We start from the raw sequence: 21,911 nt of genomic DNA on the forward strand, positions 1-21,911 counted from the left end.
TGGCAGTTAAATTCTTGCCATACCTCAAATTTTGTAAGAAAAGAAAATAATAAATGCACAATGAAACAATGTAACTGAGAGTTGACTCATTATTTAATCAAGGTGTGAGGAATTCATTCATTTTGGTTTTAAAAAGATATCGGAAATAGTTTTTATTAAAATATTTTTAGTGATCTTGATCCTTCCCTATGTTTGTTCATTTTAACTTTCCAATCTGTTATTATTTCCTGATCTCTGTTAGCCGATGCATACATTTCATGAATTTTTAAATGGTTGAATTTAACTGTAAACAGGGCCATATTATCCTCCAGTCTCCTGTGGGAGATTAAAAAGTGACCTATCTAAATGAAACACAGCAATACAAATTCAATCAATAAAAAGGAAAAAAATCACAATTTTAATTTTTCTTATATACTTCAATAAAATCTTACATGTTACATAACTGTGATGAAAGATTGTTTATAGAAGTGGGTACTTCTTTGAAGGTTATTGCAGTTTCCTCCTGTGCCTCTTCTATCGCATCCTCTTTTTTTTTTTTCCTTGTGGCGTCCTGTTCAATGAAGCTGAGGCTGTTTCCTCTTGATGGGAAGGAACAGTAAGGGATACATCAACAGGACCTGAAATGTGTATTCAAGTGAAGGAGATTTAACAAATAATACCTCATAATCATATCCATTATGCATCAAACTTTCAGACAGTTATATACAATAATGATACAACCCAATGCCATCATGTCACAACTGTATGCGTTATAAGTTTCTGAAAATGCAGGGCAGTCTCAAACCTGGTGGGGGCCTATGCATTAAGACGGCACTAACTGGAAGACCACAAAACTCAATTGGAAATGCGTGAAACATTTCTGTATGCCAGAGGTAATAGGCACCGTGTCCCAAAAGTTAAATTTAATGAGATCACATTGTGAAGAAGCTCTTCGCTTGTGAGAAAATGTGACATTGGATGAAGTGAATTTAACTTTTTTTTCACAGCACTCTTGTAGCGAGTCCATGTCTGGAACAGCTTCGGTATAGGGGACAGGTTGGCGATTTTCGGCGACTTCTTTTTTCGGCGCCAAATATGTCCGACGACTCCATCAGAAGTCGCCAAGGCCGTTAGACACATTACGAGCGCCGAAAAAAAAAATCGCCAGCATAGAAAACAATATGAAAAATATCATGAAACACAAGAGAAATGGAAACGTAAATAACAGCTGAATTGAGCGAGCATAAAAATGCTAAAACCAACAAGCATAATTATAATAAAAAAATAATTATAAATGAAAACCCGGACTCTCTTTCCGGGAATCCGGGTTCTTATAAATAAATAACAGTCCTGCATGTTGTATAAATAAATATATTCTATGTATATAAAATAATGTATATTATGTATTAAAATAATGTGTAATTATGTATATAAATTAAAACCCGGACTCTCTTTCCGGGAATCCAGGTTCTTATAAGTAATCAACGGTATAAAATAAATAAATAAAATAAAAATGATGCATGTAGAAAATAATAAATATTGGAAAATATTAAAGGTACAACCTGAGGGAAAAGATATCCAAAATGATTCCAATTAATCCGACACACACACTACATCATATATACGGAAGGAAGAGAAAATATGAAGAACTATCCCAACGGTTTTTCAAAACGCCGCGGCTATTAAGTGACGTCATTTGGAAGAAAAAAAGAGAGGATAGAATGAGAAAAAGAGAAAACCAGTTTGAAAATGGCAGTAAAACCCGTTTGAAAGACGCGCTAGGACGCTAAGAACACGGAAAAACAACAGCCAGCGCCACCGACTGGCAGAATTCTACGAACATTCTGGAACAACGACAACCCAGAGCACGCCAACGATGGAAACTTATCACCGGTAAAAAGTCGCCAATTTGGCGTGTCCCTTATACCAAAGCTGTTCCACCCGTTTGAAAGACGCGCTAGGAACACGGAAAAACCACCAGCGCCACTGCCTCGCAGAATTCTTGGAATATTCTGGAACAACGACAACCCAGCAGAACAACAAACCAGAGCGCGCCAACGATGGCAACTTATCGCCGGAAAAAGTCGCCAACTTGGCGTGCCCCCCTATATCGAAGCTGTTCCAACTTGGAAGTTTTTGGTTTTATAAGCGAAACATATTTAATAAATTAACTATATTTCATAAATTACAAGGTAAAATTAAACAAACTTGGAAGTACTCACCTTTTTCCAATCCTTCCCATCTTTGCTGGGACCACACGGAATGGCATTTAATTGTGTCGCCAGCCGTGACCATGTTGTATTTTTGTCGTGACTTGTGAGGTCAGAGGACAGCTTCCCCTCAATTAAAGCATGACGTTTCTCCAAAAAAAATTACATCACCTCATACTGAGCGGCGATGGTCTTAGAGCATCGCTTGGGTTGAGCACCATTCATTGCGATAGGAAAAAAAAAAGCACACCGGACAGAAAGTAAATAAACAGAATGTTTCTGTTGCCATCGGCAGGAAGAACAATTAAAATAAAAAACAGTAGTTGTTGTATTTCCTTAACATAGCGCTGATTGGTCAGAAGATGAATTACTCTCGAAGAAGAATTTTCGCGTACTTATCGTATCACGTGGTCTGAACGACAATCTTGGAACAGCTGTCGTATGGTCCGCCACTTGGCGATTATTTGGCGCCACACATGTCTGATGGCCCGACGAAGAGTCGCCAAGGCCGTCAGACACTATGGACGCCGAAAAAAAAAACATCAGCGTGCAAAACATAATAGAAACCACCAAGCATAAAAATAGAAAAAAATATCAGTTAAAAAAAATTACACCTGGCCCATTTTTTTAATAATAAAAAGATCGGGGCATAAGGAATTCCGGGCATAAATATTCTATGCATTAAAACTAAAACCCGGACCCTTTTCTTTAAGTAAACGGATCCGGGCATGAAAAATTCTGTAGGTTCATTTTAAATAATAAACCGATAAAACAGAAGGCATGGCAATGGATGAATAACTAATAAATACAACGAAATAATAAAATGGTATGATACAACCTGAGCAGTAGATAATCCAAATAACTAGAGCTACAGAAGGGAGGAATAATAATGAGAGAGAGAGAGACGCGCTGGAAATGGAACAACGGCTGCTTAGAATTTTTGAAAAAACGCGGTGAACAAAAGAAAAAAATCCTGTTTGTTGAAGCCAGCGCCATCTAGTATCACCCAACGAAACCGGAAAAGTGTTAAAAAATACGGCAACCCAGAGAAGCATTATGACGGTCTTGGCGACTTATCGCGAGAAAAAAGTCACCAAAGTCGTGGCGGACCAAACTGCATCTGTTCCACAAGCTTCAAATCTTCAACGAGTGGAAAATGGTCGCTCAGAATTGTCGCTGAGAATTTTGTCCTTCAGCGAGGAACAGGTTGTTATGAACGACAAGTGGATGGTCGAGCCCCTGAGTTAATGTTTAACAACTCAGTGTATCCTAATGAGCAGCGCACCCTTGCGGCGTCTTTTTTGTATATGTCAGCGAGCATGGAAACAAATTTTGCACTAAGATTAAACTCTTGGAGAACCGACCAGAGAATTTGATGGTCCACTGAATCAAATGCGCTCTTGAAGTCAATAAAAGCTGAGAACAGCTTTCCTCTCTTCCGTTTTAATTTGTTTTGAATGAAGTAGTTCAAAACGAACACTTGATCCATGAAGCCATATTCCTTTCTGAAACCTGCTTGTTCCTCAAGGAGAACGTCATATACGTTTAACCAATTATAGAGTCTGGAGTTTAAGATTGATGTAAATATTTTTGTAATTACTGGTATGAGGGAAATTGCTCTAAAATTTTCCGGATTGTTAATATCACCCTTTTTTTTTATCGGGGAGATAATTATTTCGATCCAAGATTCGGGTAGATTAGTTGAGGTATAGATTTTATTGAAGGTATCTGTAAGAGTAATCACGGATTTTCTCCTAAAAACTTAAAAAATTCGGGTTTTAAGCAGTCCCAACCTGCGGCTTTCCCACATTTTAGTTTCTGAATAGCGTTTTTTACTTCATGAAAAGTAATATCGGGATCCAAAATTGGCTCAATTGCATGACAGCTATTATTTAATGGAGGTTCCATTCGTGTTGTATTATTATTCGCTTTGAACGCAGTTGAAAAGTAATTGTGCCATGTTGATATATTCATTTCAGAATGGAGGGATTTTTTTTCTCTTCAATTTTTTGATAACCTCCCAGAAGGATTTCGAATCTTTGCTGGAACAAATTTGGTTGTTTAAGTTCTTGAAATATGCCGCTTTTTTTTTATTGCATAAGTGCCTATAAACATTCCGTTGTAGTTTGTATTGCGTAAAATTATGATTATTATAGCACCTGCTCAAAATCCTGGTGGTTTTTCGTAACTCCCTTCTAGCAGTCTGACACTCAACATCGAACCAACCAAAGCGTCCATTCCGTGTATTAAGGCCCTTCGATGACCTTGATTTTTTTTATTAACCCATGATTTCTTGCGGTCTGCATCAGAAATGGAATGATTTCTTCGGTGCCGATATCTGGATCAGCGGAAAATCGTGAGTCGATATCGTTCACAAATTTAGAGCCATCTTCACTATTCCAAAAGGATTTTAAAAATCCGGTATTTATATTTGGTTTCGCGAAATAATTAGTATCCATTATATATAAGGTTGCTCTAATAGGGAAATGATCGGAACCGAGTTTCGGGATAACCTCAAATTCAACTGTTTGACGGTACACATTTGCAGATACAATAATATAATCAACGACACTAGCACCATTTTGATTAAAGGTGGTGAAATTACCTGGGTTGTCTTGGGGAAAAGTGCCGTTCAAGATAAATAAATTATTCAACATGCAGAGCTCATTCAGGATCTTACCTCTATGGTTTACGATAAGGTCGTTCGATCTGTGATGAATGAGTTCATCAAAGAAAGAGGGATTAAGAGCATATGGATTACCAATGCGAGCGTTCAGATCACCCATGATAATGTTTTCACAATTAAATGTATTTATGATAATAAACAGGTCCTCAAAATCTTTGTCGAAATTGGGGTAGGGCGGAAAGTAGCAGTATACAATGTGGAGTTTTCTAAAATCAAAATAATCAGCTTATAAAAAAAATGAAAAGATTAGTAATTTTTAAAATGTTAATATTTGTTCATTTATTCTGATCGTATCCAAAAATTAGGCCTCCACTGGGTCTACCAATACGTGATCTAGACGCCAGACTTTGGATAACTTTATAATTCTGCATTTGGGTTGGCAATTTAAATTCCATAGTATGCCAGGTTTCCACAAGTGAAAAAAAATCGCAATCCGTGAAATCATTCCAGAAATCAGGATATTCATATTTGTTATACAGCCCAGCAATATTAAAGTGCAAAATATTTCTGGGGATCTTGTTTTTTGATACACTTCTGGGACACTCAATTTTTTCCAAAGTTATAAGGTTTTGATTAGAATTTGATTCATCATTATAATTACAAGGGTCTATATTGCAAACAGGCCGGCCATAATTTATAAATTTGAATTCTGTACTTTAACTATGCCTGAACATTCCGGATTACAGATAAAAGTCTCGTTATCTATTATTAGTTTGTCCATGAACATTTTTGCATTCTTATCCTGTGTGACCGCCTTTTTTCTTTCAACGTTCAGCAGACTCCTTCTCTTTCTCACGGCCGATGAATAATCCTGGGAGACCGATATACCAAAGGATTTCAAATCCTTCCATTTTTGCAGGATTGTATTGCGATCATCAGTGGAGGGTATGCGAGCGATGAACGGAGCCAGTTTTTCACTTGTAGATTTTCCTATCCTGTGTGCCCTGTCGATGTGCACACGGGACACTCCCACTTTTTCGCACAAGTTCTTGATTTTGACCTTACACACATCCCAGGTTTCAGCGGATTGATCACAGGGAACCCCGAAAAACACCAGATTATCACGACGAGAACGGTTTTCAAGATCGTCGATTTTTGATTTTAACTCGATTATATTTTGATCGTGATCCAATCGATGACGAATTTCTTGTATTTCTGCAGCCATTTTGACATTTTCAGTACGTAGGTCATTTCTCTCTCGTTTAGCCACTTCCAAGTCCATCAGGATTCTTGACAGCGAGTTTTCAACCGATTCAAATCGTCGCGACAAATCGGCAAGCTCTCCAGTATTCCGCAGTGCAAAAGTTCTCAGCTCTATAAGTAGATCTCTGTCACACTGATTCACATCATCAGAGACAGCAAGAGTAGCATCAGGTGATGAATTATGTCTGGGACGTTTTGAAAGATTGTTCGAAGACCGATCAGCAAGGTCAGGAGGTGTTCTGTCAAGTTGACGTTGAGAGCGAAATATTTCGTCGATCTTCATTTCTTCAGAATTTTTGTTATTTTTCGCCATTCTGGTCATCAGCTTATGATCGGTAGAAACGGATCAACATTGAGGGCCAGGATTCAAATTCAATATTATAAGTGTTTAAAAGATTGTATAAAAAATATATCTTCCGTTTAAAAAAAAAAAAAAAAAAAATGGCGTTGGAGAGAATAAAAGGAGCGTCCTTCTCTCATGAAGGCTAGTGTTGCCACCTTCTTCGCGAACACAAACAAATGCAACTCCGGACACCTGAAAATCTGAGCCATGTTTTCCAGCTTCTCGACTAGATAGGTGCTCGTGCCATCAAACGGCTGTATAGAGTCCTCGACATCTTTCAGATTCATGGCAAAGTTCATCGTGAAGCATTGGGAATCAGCAGAACCAGGTCTTGGAACTATCGTTTCGTTGTCGTCATTTACCGGAAGCAGCGTCTCTGACATCTGTTGTAACGCTGAGGTCGGTTCGCGAGTCCGAGTCGTCATACATCGTTGGCCGTCTTGCTTTTCTTCGTCACTGGAAATGGAAAAACTACGATGGTCGTCTTCATCGTCGGACTTTTCGTCTTCTGAAGTTTTGGGCGCTTGAAGTTTCTGATTCAAGCCATTCAAGTCCATCAGAGTTGACAAAATGTTTTTTGGCAGTTGATCCCGTCTTACATCACAGTCTAGGCACAGGAAATTTGCAACCAGCAACTGATCTGTATCACTCCATTGCTCAACAATTAGAGCCAGTCGATTTTCGTATTCCTCGGAGCCATGCTCGTACCGAAGACCATTGAAATTCCTGAGTCTCTTTCGATTCCCCCTCAGATTCGAATATGATTTCATGTAATTTCTTAACAATCTTCGTGGACGCACTCTTTATGCTATCGTGAATTTGAGGGATTTCACCCAAACAAATCGACACACTGTTCGTCGGAAACTGATCAAAACACACTCACCGTGAACTGAAAATTGACGTCGTTGATTAGCGTGTTTCGTCCTCGAAATGCTGTTGCCGTCGTAGATCAGCGAGATTCGTCGTCGTCGAAAGGAATCTGCCGTTATCGATCAGCGAAATTCGTCATCGAAAGGAATCTGCCGTTGCAGATCAGCGAGATTCGTCGAATGGAAACTGTCTTCGTCGTCTTCACACTAGAAAGAAACCGTCGTCTTGAAAATCTTGGTAATCATCGTCATAGGAAACGTCGTTGTCGTCTTGAAAATCAATCCATCCATCCATCCCGGCCGAGCCCCCAATTTTGTGAAATTTAATCATAAACTATAATTATTATTTACAGACATTATTCCTATACGTCTTTCGTCCGCCGCGTCATCAATCCTTCTCCTCGTTCACTCTCTGCGCACGCGCGGTCACACAGTCGCCAACTCGATTCAGGCATGTGGAGCCATCTTTCCCACATACGTGTAAATTGCTGTTCTGTAAATAAATGTGTGTTTGTCCGTCAAACCGCTTCTTGTTTCGCAATCTCGAAGTCTTGTGAAAAATTATCCGGAACAGTATTGAGAAGAGTTTAATGTTACACACTAGAGGGATTCCTAATAACATGTAAGATCTTTTTGTAGCAAGGTTTCACTGTACTACCTCTGTAGCGTAAAATGAAACATGGATATACATGTAAATATTTTGGAATAAATATTAGTTATGAATCAAACTCACTTCAGGAAAAGGGTGGTAGAAACATTCCTCATGATCTGCTACTGAATAGCCAACTATATGAATAGCTTTGGTAAACAAGTTCAGGTTGCCAATGTGATCAAAATGTCCATGAGTACAGACAACATGGGTTATGTCATCGCAATTCAAGTCTCTTTTCTTCAATTCTGTTGGCGTATAGGAAAAAATTCTTATCAACTTATAAAAAGCAACATATCCTTGAAGCAGTTTGGAATAAAACTGATTGAACAATTTGAATGACATTCAAAATTAATAATTTTTCATCAAAAGAAGACATTTCCTTCACCCGTGACTTTTGGTAAATCAGAAAAAAAAAGTTTTGGTCTTGAAATAACGAGCGTGTATTTTGTTTATCATGACAGTGTGTCTAGTGTGTCTAATCTTCAATTAATGGGACCATGTAAGAAAATTAAATTTCACAATCTTCAACAAAATATTTTTTTTACTCCAGCAGTTTCCATGATGATGGATAAAATCATTTAAAATTTTTAATTCGTAGTTCTTTGACCCTTTCTCTACCATATAAGCAGGTTTTAAGCTAGATAAAAAATTCTTTTTGTAGAAATTGAAAATAGCGGGGGGGGGGGGGAAGCTTCACCAAAATGCTAATGATTGATGTCTACTTGTTTCGAACCTCCAGTGCGCATTTTTGAGGAAGTGTCTACTACTTCTTTCACCTTCTAAGAAAAATATGACCGTAGCCTTAACTCTGCATGTAAGTTCTGTGGGTATTTCATTATTAATTTGAATAAAAATAACTTGGTTATTCATTACAATTTATTTTAATATTAATTTACAATACCACAGGGACATGTGTCCCACTAAAATATACCAATCGAGCACATCTGATCCCTCAGTCTCCTGGCGATTTTATTTTAACATATTATCGATATTTATATTATACTTGATTTATTAAAGTGCTTATTCTATTTTTCCCCCCTCAGTAAAAAAAAACAGGTAGTAGTGAAAAGCGAGGGACATAGAGATATGGAAAAATAGATCAACTTTGCCCAAGAATATTGAGAAGCCACCCGCGAATAAGACAAATAAAAAACACAAAAACTGCATTCCGCCATACAATGGATGTCGTCTTCATAGGAAAAAATATTTAACCACTAATCTTACTGACTGAGGAACCCACTTGGGTTTGGTAAAACCCTTATTGCTCGGTTGCTCACCGAAAAAAGTATGTCTGTTCACTTCAAATATCGTGGTCAGAATTAAGCTGAGCCTGTGTGTAAGACTAATGCAGCGTCCGAGCTACCGAATTGGTAGATATGTAGAATTCTCAAGAATTATCTTTAGGACAATATTCTCCGGAAGGACAACTATTATAAATAAATTAAGAATATGATTGTTCTGCAACAAGCCCTCGGCTGACTGGAAAGGTTCTGTGGTAAAAATCCCCATAATAGTGTTTTCTACATTTTTTCTTAAAATTCTTGCAGAGTGTTCTGCAAAAGCACAAATTGTTCTGCGACGAAAGATGCGAATTTTGGCATATTCTTATGCTTTGGGGGAATATTCTCCAGTTTGGTTTCCTCTCTTTGGTTTTTATAGATGTAAAATTCCCTGTAATCTTTTGAAAGATTCTCTAGAATATTCTTGAAGTTACTTCACCTTATTTTTGCTTGGTAAATGAATGTCTCCAAAATTAAAAAATACTATTTATGTTTATAATATGCTACATTGCATGAATGTGAATAACTAAAATAAAAATGTATAAATTATGCTAATAATGGTAAATTGATTATAGGGGCCGTTCAAGTATTACGTAAGCAAATTTTCGGCCATTTTTGACCCCCCCTCCCCCCCCTTGTCAGCAAAATTTCGTCATCAGCTCTGCCCCTCTGAATCCAACTCATATCTTCATAAAGGGTGGTTGATGACGTAAGCATTATCCAAACCCCCCTCCCCCCCCTTGTTATCAAAAGTCAGCAAATCGGACCCCCCCCCCCATCGATGATGACGTAATACTTGAACGGCCCCATATCTACATTTGTGAAAGAGGAAGAGAGGAGCTGTATTTTGTTATTTTCCCGCGAACAAAAGTAACTACAAAAATATTCCCATTCTCAAAGGATACAGGTCAAGGGATTCAAAACGGGAATTCAGACTAATTATTCGCAATAGCTTGAAATTGAAGAGAGTAAAGAAAAAGTAATGATAAAGGCAAATATAATGAGAGAAAAACCCTTGGATTCTCTTGGCATGTTCGTACATAACAAATTAGCTAACCTGGCACTTTAAAGTACCATCAGTAGATAAAGGGTAAACAAAGATGAGTGTGGATCAGAATTTATTCACCATTTGACAACATCAGAAGGGATACCACAAGAGGGAATTCTTTTAAAACTGCCCAAATACCCAGAAAAATAGAACTGTCTTATTTGCCAAGATGGCTACCAACATGCACTGCCGTCTTAACGCATGGGCCCACCCGGGCCTCACAAAAATGAGATCCGGTTGAAATTTTCTAGGATTTACCGTGTAGGGCCTCGAAAAACCACTTGGCCCGGGGGCCCATGATACTCTTAAGACGGCCCTGCTAACATGAAGGGAACGTGTGTTGTAGCGCTGTTCAAAAATAAGTTGGAGTTGGTGCTTAGTTTGAAGCATAACATGGACAGTCATCCGTGATGATTTCGAGGCTGCCACCAGTGAAATGATAGGTTCATTGCAGCTGTTGGAGTTGATAATCATCAAGAAAATGTCAATTGTCATGTCGAGTTCTTTGTCTGGGCAGATGAATCGGTGCACTTATTCAGCCGCCATTTTTTCGCCAACAGCGAATATTCAGGATAACGACTCTTTTCAACAAGCTAACTCGCTGAACTGATGTAAGACGCCTTCATATGTATTAAGGAGTTCTAGCTGGGGAGCAGTCCATGACCAGTTCTGACGTCACTGCGAGAGAAGCAATTGCGTCTTATCCCCAGCTATACCAAATAGAGAGCTTCAGCGCAATAACAATGACGACACTCCATTCACAGATGTGGTGAGAAAATGATCTAAGGCTGCCGGGACACTACGGTTCGGCTGGTGCGGTTGATCTTATCAGCAACCGTGGAATTTCGCGTGAAACACACACTGCTGTTATCAACCGGGGTTTTTTATTTTTTAATGTTACGTGACATCTCGGGATTGGCTAAATTATTTTCGCCAAGCTGAAGTTGGCTCCAGTTAGCATGCAAATTCGTGCTCATAAGCGGCATTGCAGTAAAACCCCGTCTTAACGGATACTCCCTCTTTTACGGGCAAATAATAATTTACAGTTGTATAATATATAAAAGTAGGGATTTCAAACCTCTTTTTAACGGCCACCCATTTTACATGGATTTAATTTTTTTGTCCTGTCCGTGTTCACAAAAAGGAGGGGTTTTACTGTATATACTAATAAAAATTTTCATATAATGAAATTTAATTTTCTGTAACAATATTTGCCGTTTGAAATTAATTCAGAGTTGAAGAAAGACAGCCTAAAAGTTGACCCATTTTTGATGCTTTTACGATTCGTGACCAAATCGCACAAATTTTTTTATATACGATGACTGGAATCATCATAATTTATTTAAATAACATATATTAAAAAACTATTTAAATAACATATTTTTGTCGTAAAAAGCCGGTATTTTTCCAACCGCGCTTATGATTTTTTCGGAATAACTATCGCTAGCCATTAACGAATCAGAATCTGCTGAAGACATGGTGGCACAAAAAAATTTCGTTGACACAGTTGACTAATGGAACTGGTAAATAAGAAATGAGATGGATAAAATATGATTAGTAATGCACTGCAGCACTGTGCAAGCGCCCTCACGCGTTCCAATAATAAGCGTAGCTGCGGCTTCAGATTGGCTTACTGCTACCAAAACCTGTCTGAAGTGGACACCTCTACGGTTCCATTACAATTAAATTAAGCCGTTCCGTATAATTTAATTTTTTTGTCCTGTCCGTGTTCACAAAAAGGAGGGGTTTTACTGTATATACTAATAAAAATTTTCATATAATGAAATTTAATTTTCTGTAACAATATTTGCCGTTTGAAATTAATTCAGAGTTGAAGAAAGACAGCCTACAAGTTGACCCATTTTTGATGCTTTTACGATTCGTGACCAAATCGCACAAATTTTTTTATATACGATGACTGGAATCATCATAATTAATTTAAATAACATATATTAAAAACTATTTAAATAACATATTTTTGAAGTTTAAAAAAAATTGGCCATGAATTTAGCACGTTTTTCTTTGTAATTAAAGTGAATTTCCAATTAATTAAATTTCTAATTAATGGAAATTAAGCATTATAATTGTAATTTTGGGAAACCCCATATGACCAAAAAAAAGTCAAGGAAAAAATTATTTTCTCCTATTTAAAAAAAAAATATATTTCTTTTGATGGTCAGGAAAAAAAAAAAAATTCAGATAGGAAATCGGAATGAAATTTCCGAAAATTTCATGTTTTAAAAACTGTAAAAAATCAAATTTTAAAAAACATTATGATACTCATTAGACCTTTTAGTTCCCAAAAATGATCATTTGGGGTAATGCAAGTATGGGGGGGGGGGTTCGGATTTGCGGACATTTCATGACAAAGGGGCGAGGGGGGTTTGAAGGTTGCTTACGTCATCAACCACCCCCTTTTTTGAAGATATGAAATATATGTGACACTAAGCTGCTGACGGTGGGGGGGGGGGGGGGGTCAGTGTTTTGCTGATTTTTGCTGACGGGGAGGGGGCCAAAAATGGCTGAAAATCTGCTTACGTAATACTTGAATGGCCCCTTTCATAAAAACATTTACGTGAAAAATATTAAACAAAGCATTGCACAAACGCAACGTTAGTAAAAAATGGGATTAAAAGAAAACCTCATAAAAATACATTGTGCACTCAATGTTTGAGCCAAGACGGTTTTTGGCAAAAAGCGATGCATGACATTAAGAAGTATCATGAATCCTGAGATCTTTGTCCTGATCCCACCTTCCTCTACACCTGGTGTGTGTGTGTGTATTATATGCATTACTTTATTTCCAGTATGGACTTCGAGACGACTGCTTGTATTGCTTACCTAATCGTGAGAAATCGGAGAAATGAGCGACGCCGACGCTTTCATAGGTACTGGGTTCATCCTTTAACCAGCCAACGTTTCACGAAAAGTTATTTCTATAAACTTTATTCCGATATGCATGACTCAAATTTATTGAAGAAAAATCTCTATTGTAAAGAATTACTCAAATTTGCCGCCCCTCTGAACTTGCTACCCCGGCCCGCTTAACACCCTGTACATACGGCATCAGGGCCGCAACTACAGAGGAGCAGGTGGGACTGGTGCCAGGGTCGTCTTAAGAGTATTATGCCCCCCCCCGGGTCAAGTGGTTTTTAGGAGGCCCTACATGGTAAATCCTTGAAAATTTTAATCGAATCTCATTTTTGGGAGGCCCTCTTCTCTTGAGGCACCCGGGACATGCTCGGGTGGGCCCATGCGTTAAGACGGCACTGACTGATGCCCCGAACTCGGAGCCAGACAGGAGCGCAAATGTTAACCTTTCATCTCTCCTTCAATATTAAAAGGGGGCGCCAAAATGCGTGCTTGCCCCGGCTGACCATGCGTGTCGTTGTGGCCCTTTACATCAGTATGTATGTTGCAAGGTTTAAGATACATACAGGGCCGCAGATACTTTTTTAACTGGAGCTAGCAAGCTTTTGGCGTCCCCGTGTAAGGAAAGGTTAGAAGGAGTGGTGTTAAAGGGGCAATTCGGCGCTCCCTCTAGTTCAGCAGTCGATACAGTGTACCCGTTCTCCCTAGTTGCGGCTTTGTGTGTGTATGTAAATCAATAACTGCTTGAAAAGAACGGTAGGTGTGAAAATTGTCTTAGTGCACTCTTCGATATTACCGGCATACAACGTTTTGTCTAGATCAGCGGTTCTCAATCTTTTTTGACCCACAAAGCCCTTTCCAGTATATAATTTCTATGGTGGAGCCCCGTAGGCCTATTTTTTATTTATTCATCAAAGTTACTGATTTATTTTTATTCAAAAATATCAATAATTATTTTTTTCAAATTTACTGGTTCTTTTTTTATTTTCCTCGACGGCCGCGGAGCCCTTGGGAGTTCACACGGAGCACCGGTTGAGAACCGCTGGCCTAGATGGTTTTTTTCATTGCAAAAACAGATAGACAGCCACATTCATATACGATACAAAAATAAATACCAAAAAGACAGAATAATGAAGGTAAAACACACACAATGCAGCTCTTAGGGACGTATTTCCTCCCCGGTTCATACTTAGGCTTTTAAATGTTTGAAAAGTTTGATATGGAGAATTTGCAAACATAAAAATATATTCCTTCAGATGTCTGATTATTTTTACTTCTAATTTTTTATGAATTTATTATAAATGATTGGGCCCCGTGGTAATTTGTACTATTTTGGATGAGGTAACTAATTGGTTTTTTGCTAAAACGTCATAATCGGGATCTAATGCATTTCATTCAAGTGTTCTAAAATATACATCTCGGTTTTAGCGTAATCACGTTAGTTTATGAATGTCATTATAACCGAGTTTTAATGTGTGCTCATGTAGAGCAAAAAAATTTCACTAGTTAGAAAAATTTAATTTCTTCATTGGTTTTTTTTATTGTTATCAGTGCAAAAGCGCCAAACAAAGAATTAGCTTCTGTCGAATAGAACTTCACCATACAGTTCTTCGAATTTGTCCCCTCATTTTAATGACAACCTGAGAAGGAGAGCAATTCCTTTGTCCAGTGCATCCGAAATCCCATCACCCTCCTTGTCAAACCACTTAATAGACAATAGAAGAGAGCAACCGCAGGACCAGCCGAACCGTCATCAGGGAGCTCAAGCCTTTGCAATACATGATGGCAGCTTTCCGGTTACCCCAACCGTCCAAAAAAATGTGGATTTTCTCGGTTGAAAAAACCGCGCTCAGCGGTTGCAGTTGTATCTGTGCGTTGACAGAATAAAACTATAGATGATGCCTTCCCCCCCAACCTCAACCGCCTGCAACCGCGCCGTAGTGAGGTCCCGGCCTAAAGAAGAAGGCTGTGACACCTCTGTGGGTCCCGTAATCCCAAAAGACTGTAATTTACCTAGGGCGGTGTGATAAAAGCACCACTGAAGAGACGGTGGTTAATTTCATGCTATCAGAAAACATTTTTGTCTCCGACTGCAAACGTTTGAGCACCAAAACTGCCCTATACTCGTCTTTCAGAATCACTGTCCCAGATGACAAGGCATGCTCATTCTGGCTAAAGGGAATTGTGGTCCATCAATTCTTTTAATCAAGACCAAGATTTACAATTTTCAATCGAAAACAATCCTTGACCACAATCCCAAATATGAGTTCCTTCAACACTCTTCCTTTACTCATTACCACTGGCATAGCTATTGGCTGTCGATGGTTCATACTCTTTGAATGTAAAAAAATTCAAGGACTATTCAAGCACTTTTCCAGGAAAAATTTTAAAATTCAAGGACATTCATATCGCAGTTGTTAAAAACTGATTTTTTACAAAAATGAAATTACTTGGATTTTTTAATTTATATTCAACATTTACTCATTTTTAATTTTGAAATGCTAATTTTTTAAAAATATATAATTTTTTAAAACAATTATAGTTCTCTTTCAACTTGTAGACAATGTCAAGTTCTAAAAGTCTTGCTTTTAAAAAAAAGCCATTGTAGTTTAGTATGCAAATGACATTTAAGCAGAAATCATTCTATGTTTGAAACAGTATTGAACTTTGCCTTCGATAAAAAAAAAAAATTAGAAAGCATGTAATCATATATCTACAGCAGCGGTTCTCAACCGACCGGTGCTCTGTGTGCACTTCCCAGAGGCACCGCGGCCACTCGAGGATAATAAAATAAATCAATAAATTTGATAAACAAAAAAAAAAAAAAAAAAGAGGCCTAAAGGGTACCACCATATAAATAATATACTAAAAAGGGCTCCTCGAGTAAAACAGGGCTCCGCTATAGACATTGTACGCTGAAAAGGGCTCCGCGAGTCAAAAAAGGTCGAAAACTGCTGATCTGGAGTAACTATATCAACTGTACTTCTTGGAGCATTCCCATATTTTCATGTAATTTGGGTCATCTCAAGTTTTTCATGAAAATGTCCCATTATTTTCCATATATTTTCAACAAAGTCTACTGAAATTTTTATTCTTTACTGAAATTAAGTACTAAAATTATTTTCCCACTCCTATGAATTATATTATGATAATTATGACTTTAAATATTGTCATGTAAATGTTTTTTCCCCATATAGAATCCATTTAAATATACTGCTTCAATTCAAATGGTGCTTTATTTTCTGCCTTTTCTTTTGGCAATTTTAGCAGTAATTGGCAAGTTTGCTTACCTTTGTTATCATTTTTGGTGACAATTGATGATTTTCCCGTATTTTTATCGAGGAAATATGGTCAGCTCACATACATGCAACTGGCATTCATTAATTCAATAGTTTAAAATTTTTGACGCAATATCTGAAGCGCAGTGTTTTGCTGCTCGGTTTTAGGCAACATCATTTTGAGCATAGAAATACCTCAGATATGCGTGCCCATATGTCCCGTTTTGAAAACATAATTATTGTGCCATTGTTGCGCTACACATTTTTGCCCCAGTGGAATATGGTAGGGGGACAAAAATAAAATGAAGAAATGCACACAAAATTTTTTTCAAGCACTTATAAGCACTCGAGAATCATTTATATTTTTTTTCAAGGACTGCAATGATTTTTCAAGGACTTTTAAAGACTTGAAATTTTTTTTTTTTTCAAGAACTGTACGAACCCTTCGCTAGCCATGAATGGAGCTCAGCAGACGACGGGGGCTCAAAGATAAAGTGAGAGATCTTAAGCAAAATCCGACTAATGAAGCTGCTGACAACTCGGAAGCGACGAGTGGATCTGAGCAGACAATAGTAAATCATCATACCGAGACCTCAGGTGAACACTGTCCACAATGACTGAAATATAGTGAAGCTATGGCACTGCATATAGTTTACTATCAAAACCTACGTGGTTTGCGAACAAAATATCACGATTTATGGCTTAATTCCTCGGCAAACACTACTATGATATAATCTGCTTAAATGAAACGGTTTAAAGATGATATTTCAGACTCTGAACTTTTTGACAATAGATACAGTCAAACCTCGTTAATAAGTCATTCTTGGGAGACCAAAAATATGACCTCGTAAGCAGAGTGACTAGTTAAATGGAGTAAACAGCCTGTCTGATTGTCATCTCTCTATTGATGTATTCATGCAGAAAAAACCAAATTTTAGTTATTCAAACGAGTTCAGTCATGAAAATTTAATTGAGAGATTAATAAAAACTTGAGTAATAATGTTTATTTGCTACACTCATAATTGCGTATTTGAACACAAAATATTACCCTTTTCGATTTTTAAGAGGATTTGTAAATCTTTCCCCCATGTTTATGGCAAGCAAAGTATTATCAGTATGGCAGTTTGATTCTTTCGAACATCATAAATTAAAACAAAATGTTCTTTATGGGTTCAAAACATTTTGTTTATTTTTACTAAAAAAACACTGGTGAGTTTTGTTTGTGGGGAATTGGAAGTTGAAGAAGCGATCCTTTTCCCCAAAGATAGAAATTGGAGGTCTCTGTCTGTTGTGCTTTCCAGTCCCGATACAAATTTTCTTAATAGGCAGATTTTTTTTTTTATATTCCTCCAGTATATAATCCCAGGGTGTCTACCAAATACCAAAAGCAAAATTCTGTGACTTTTGGTGACTTTTCTGTGGCCCTTTTTCATTCGCAGGGCTCCTACCAAAAAATTAGAAAAAGTAGGATGGGGTACCCCCCTTAGACAATATAATCATGGCATAATTAAAAAAATCCCTAGAATTTTTTTTCTCGTAGTAGCACACTATTTCAGTATCCTGCAAGATTGACTCAAGCCTAAGCGAAATGACAGAAATGTCTTGGTTACAAAAAAAGTTTTTTTTGGCCAAAATAGGGTCTTAGCAACCACAGATAATTATTTTCTGCTCTTCTCACAATATATATTACATTCTTTTTTGGGAGTCTTCCACAGTCCAGTCCGTCAACTCTCTTCGACAATACACACAACAAATTATAAATATGTAAGTTTTTTAAGAATTACACTCTTTCGATACCACTTCCAAAAGCAAAACGTGTAAATTCAAAGGTCCGATATACACTGAAGAGCCAAAAAAACTGGTAAAGGCATGCGTATGCAAATAAAGAGATAGGAAACCAATCAGAGAACGGCGCTGCGGTGGGCAACGCCTATATAACACAACAAGTGTCTGGCCTAGTTGTTAGATCGGTTACTGTGACACCCCACACGTCCAGAATTGCTACAAAGTGGCTCCAGGAACACTCTTCTGACTTTAGACACTTCCGCTGGCCGCCAAAATCCCCAGACATGAACATTATTGAACATATCTGGGATGCCTTGCAACGTGCTGTTCAGAAGAGATCTCCACCCCCTCTTACTCCTACGGATTCATGGTGTCAATTACCTCCAGCACTACTTCAGACATTAGTCGAGTCCATGCTACGTCGTGTTGCGGCACTTCTGCGTGCTCGCGGGGGCCCTACACGATATTAGGCAGGTGTACCACTTTCTTTGGCTCTTCAGTTTAAATAAGTCAAGGTCAGCGACGCCGGAAGTCAGAAATGATTGGTGTTGCTCAAAGTATGCGAGCCATTTCTCTGTACAGGCCATAATATTTACATATATTTGCGCCTGACCATACATCCCTTTTTTGAAGTAGGGTGTCCCGTTTTTTTTTAATCTATTTCATTTTAGCGATGACCCGTTCTTCAACCTACTTTTTGTAGTAGTGGTAAGATTTTTACTACAGTAAAATGTATAAACCTATAAAATAAACAACTCGCTCAACTTATTGATGGCCCAAAGTACAAACCTATGCAGGAAGGGTATAGGGGTCCCGTGTCTGCCCCAAGACCAGTACCGTCTTAATGTGTGGGCCCACCTAGGCACGGCCCGGGGGCCTCAAGAGAACGCGGGTCTCACAAAAATGAGAACCAGTTAAAATTTTCGAGAATTTGCCAGGTGGGATCTCAGAAAAATTGCTTGGCCCTGGGGCCCATGATGCTCTAAAGACGGCCCTGCCCAAAACAACCAAAAATTAAAATTATTTTTTTTGAATAAATTAAAATATTGAAAGAAAATTCGTTTATGTGCTATATTTTTTCAATTTCTGTTAATTTAAAATGTTTTTTGAAGGTAATGAATTCAAAATGTCTCTGGGACAAATGCCCTGAGTTCCCCTCATAATATTCACATAAAACTCTGAAATTCTATTATAAACCGATTAAGTGGTGGAAAATGGGTTTAATCATCAATCAATGATGGTTTCGATCATCAATTTTTTAAAACCATGCTAATGCGTATTCTGAAATCGAATAGTTCTATTGCATGCATTTTACAGTTTTTAATCAATGTGTGTGTGTGTGTGTGTGATTGGATTGTTGATGATTTAGTTGAATTCGCACATTTCAAGTTTCCCGATAATTTAAATTGACAACCATCACCACACAGTAACGTTGCTGGTCATTTGAGTAAAGTGGTTCCAGGATATTGGGGAAGCTTACATTGAAAACAGAAAGTGATACAAATACATAATGCAGGGGTTCTCGAACTTTGTGCCGCGGCACCCTGAAAAGATTTTCTGAAGAGATTGTTCAACTGCTCTGGGGAGCCGCGGATAAGTGTTGATTAGGAAAAGAGGTGCCGCGAGTAGGAAAAGTTTGAGAACCCCTGACATAATATAATTGTATAAGAGGCCCCACACATCCTCCAACACTGCCTCCGCTGGGATCTTTGACGGGCCCCCAGGCCAAGGGATTTTTCTGAGGCCCTATTAGGCAAATTATCGAAAGTTTCAACCAGATCTAATTTTTGCGAGGCTTCTTCTCTTGGACCCCCGAGCCGTGCCTGAGTGTGCCCATTCTTTTTGACGGCACTCCCGCCCTTAGGGGCCGTTCAAGTATTACGTCAGCAAATTTTTAGCCATTTTTGACCCCCCTCCCCCTTGTCAGCAAAATTTCGTCAGCACTGCCTCCTACCTTCTAACACATGTTGTTGGGATCAGAAACGTACGCAGGAAGGGGGCTCGTGCGCCCCCAGACAAAAAAATATTTTTTAATGTAAAAAACATTTTAAAAAATTATAATTTCAAAAGAAAATACCTTTATATGTTATTATAATCAATTTCTGTTAATTTCAATGCTATTTGAAGGGTAAGAACTCAAAATTTAAGAAATACAATGCGACCCACACTTTAAGCCATATACGGTAAACCCTGGACCAAATGTGGACCTGAAGGTTATCTGATGTGGCTTGCCTCCAAACCCAATTTTGTGAAAATTAACTAAGCGGCACATTTACAGATCGCTTAAATAACCCGTGGCACAATTCCAGAGCATTCAAGTGGCCCATGGCACATTTTCAGATCACTGAAGTAAGCTGGTGGCACATTTTCAGATAACTGAAGTAAGCCCGTCGCACATTCAAAGATCACTTAAGTAAGCCCGTCGCACATTCAAAGATCACTTAAGTAGCCCGCGACACAGTTCCAGAACATTTAAACGATCCGTGGCACATTTAGAGCAACCTTGAGTGATATGTGGTACAATTTTAGAGCACTTAAGCGGCCCCCAGTGTAGTTCTACATCACTCAAGTTACCCGCGGAACATTGTCAGATTATTTAAGGTGGCCATGGCCCCCACAAGGGGTGGGCTGACAAAGCTCCAGCCCTGGCGCCCGAGATGATTTTCATCATTTTTTTGTTTTTCACGCTATAAATTTATCATAAAGGGGCCCGTGAAAGATCCCAGCCTAGGGGCTCGGCTTCAGGATGTGGGGGGCCATGTCTGTGGCATAACTACGGATCACTTGGGTGATGCGTTGCACAGTTCCAGAGCACTTAAGCAGCCCGGACACATTTCCTGAGCACTTGAAGGATCCGTGAAACATTTAGAGTTCGCTGAAGAGGCTCTGTAAGGAATTTATCATTAGGGAGAATGTTAGTTCAGGCACCTACAATATATCCAAAGGTTTTTCGTTTTTGACGGACCGCGTAAGATGCCATTAAAAATATTTCATTTTTCATAACGGGTGGTTGATGACATTAGCATCATCCAAACGCCCCTCCCCCTTGTCATCAAAAGTCAGCAAATCGGGAACCCCCTCAGTAAAATTCCCCCGACTTCTTATCGGTCGTAGGTCCTCGGCTGTACCTCCACTACGATTCCAGGGCGAAATAACTGGATTCTAGACTCCCAAAAGAAGAAAACAACACTTTATTTAATTTATTATCCACCACCTCCACGAAACCGTCCTGTCTCTTCGGTACAAACTTTCACACTATCCCTCTTTTTCGAATGTCTCCAATCGTTCTCGTTTCCCTCTCTCGCGACTCCTGTTTCTCCTCGGCCTTTTCCCAACCTCTTTTCTCCTGAACCTTACATGTCCCATTATCGAAAAGCACATCCATCATTTTTAAATGATGATGATGCTTCAAGAGCGTAACTCGGTTTCTCACGGCTACCGTGACAGAGAGAGAGGGCGTCGGCATTACCTTGCATAACCCCCTTCCGGGTCCGCCAGGCCAACGCATGACGCTATCCGGTAGGCGAGCGTTGTATCGTTCAGCAGCAGCTACTTTGGCAGCCATACCATCCTTGAATGGCAAATAACGGTTGTTCATCCAAGAGTTCATGGGGTGGTGGTCACCACCGGCATAAGAGAAGGATGGCCTTTCCCTGCCGATTCCTGGGCACGCCGTTGTTGGCGATTGAAGATTTAGCCGGTTGGCT

General features: G+C 38.7%; 1 protein-coding gene and 1 long non-coding RNA gene across 2 annotated transcripts in view; both read right to left on the reverse strand.

The window, feature by feature from the left end:
- The window catches only part of LOC149067006 (metallo-beta-lactamase domain-containing protein 1), a 66,667-nt gene that overhangs the window by 28,241 nt on the left and 16,515 nt on the right, over window positions 1–21,911 (reverse strand). The window contains exon 2 of the mRNA XM_089252847.1: window positions 8,024–8,187. Within this exon, the coding sequence (XP_089108973.1) occupies window positions 8,024–8,187 (164 nt within the window). The remainder of the gene's footprint in view (window positions 1–8,023; window positions 8,188–21,911) is intronic.
- On the reverse strand, window positions 375–2,379 carry LOC149067009 (uncharacterized). Its single transcript, XR_016195370.1, has 2 exons — window positions 2,202–2,379; window positions 375–617 (listed from the first exon to the last, which is right to left on the reverse strand). It is a non-coding gene; the product is annotated as an uncharacterized LOC149067009 (long non-coding RNA).

The sequence above is a fragment of the Pholcus phalangioides genome, unplaced genomic scaffold (genome assembly GCF_987345545.1).
Source record: "Pholcus phalangioides strain wild (caught in Gottingen) unplaced genomic scaffold, Ppha-v1.0 ptg000031l_1, whole genome shotgun sequence".
Lineage (NCBI taxonomy): Eukaryota > Metazoa > Arthropoda > Arachnida > Araneae > Pholcidae > Pholcus > Pholcus phalangioides.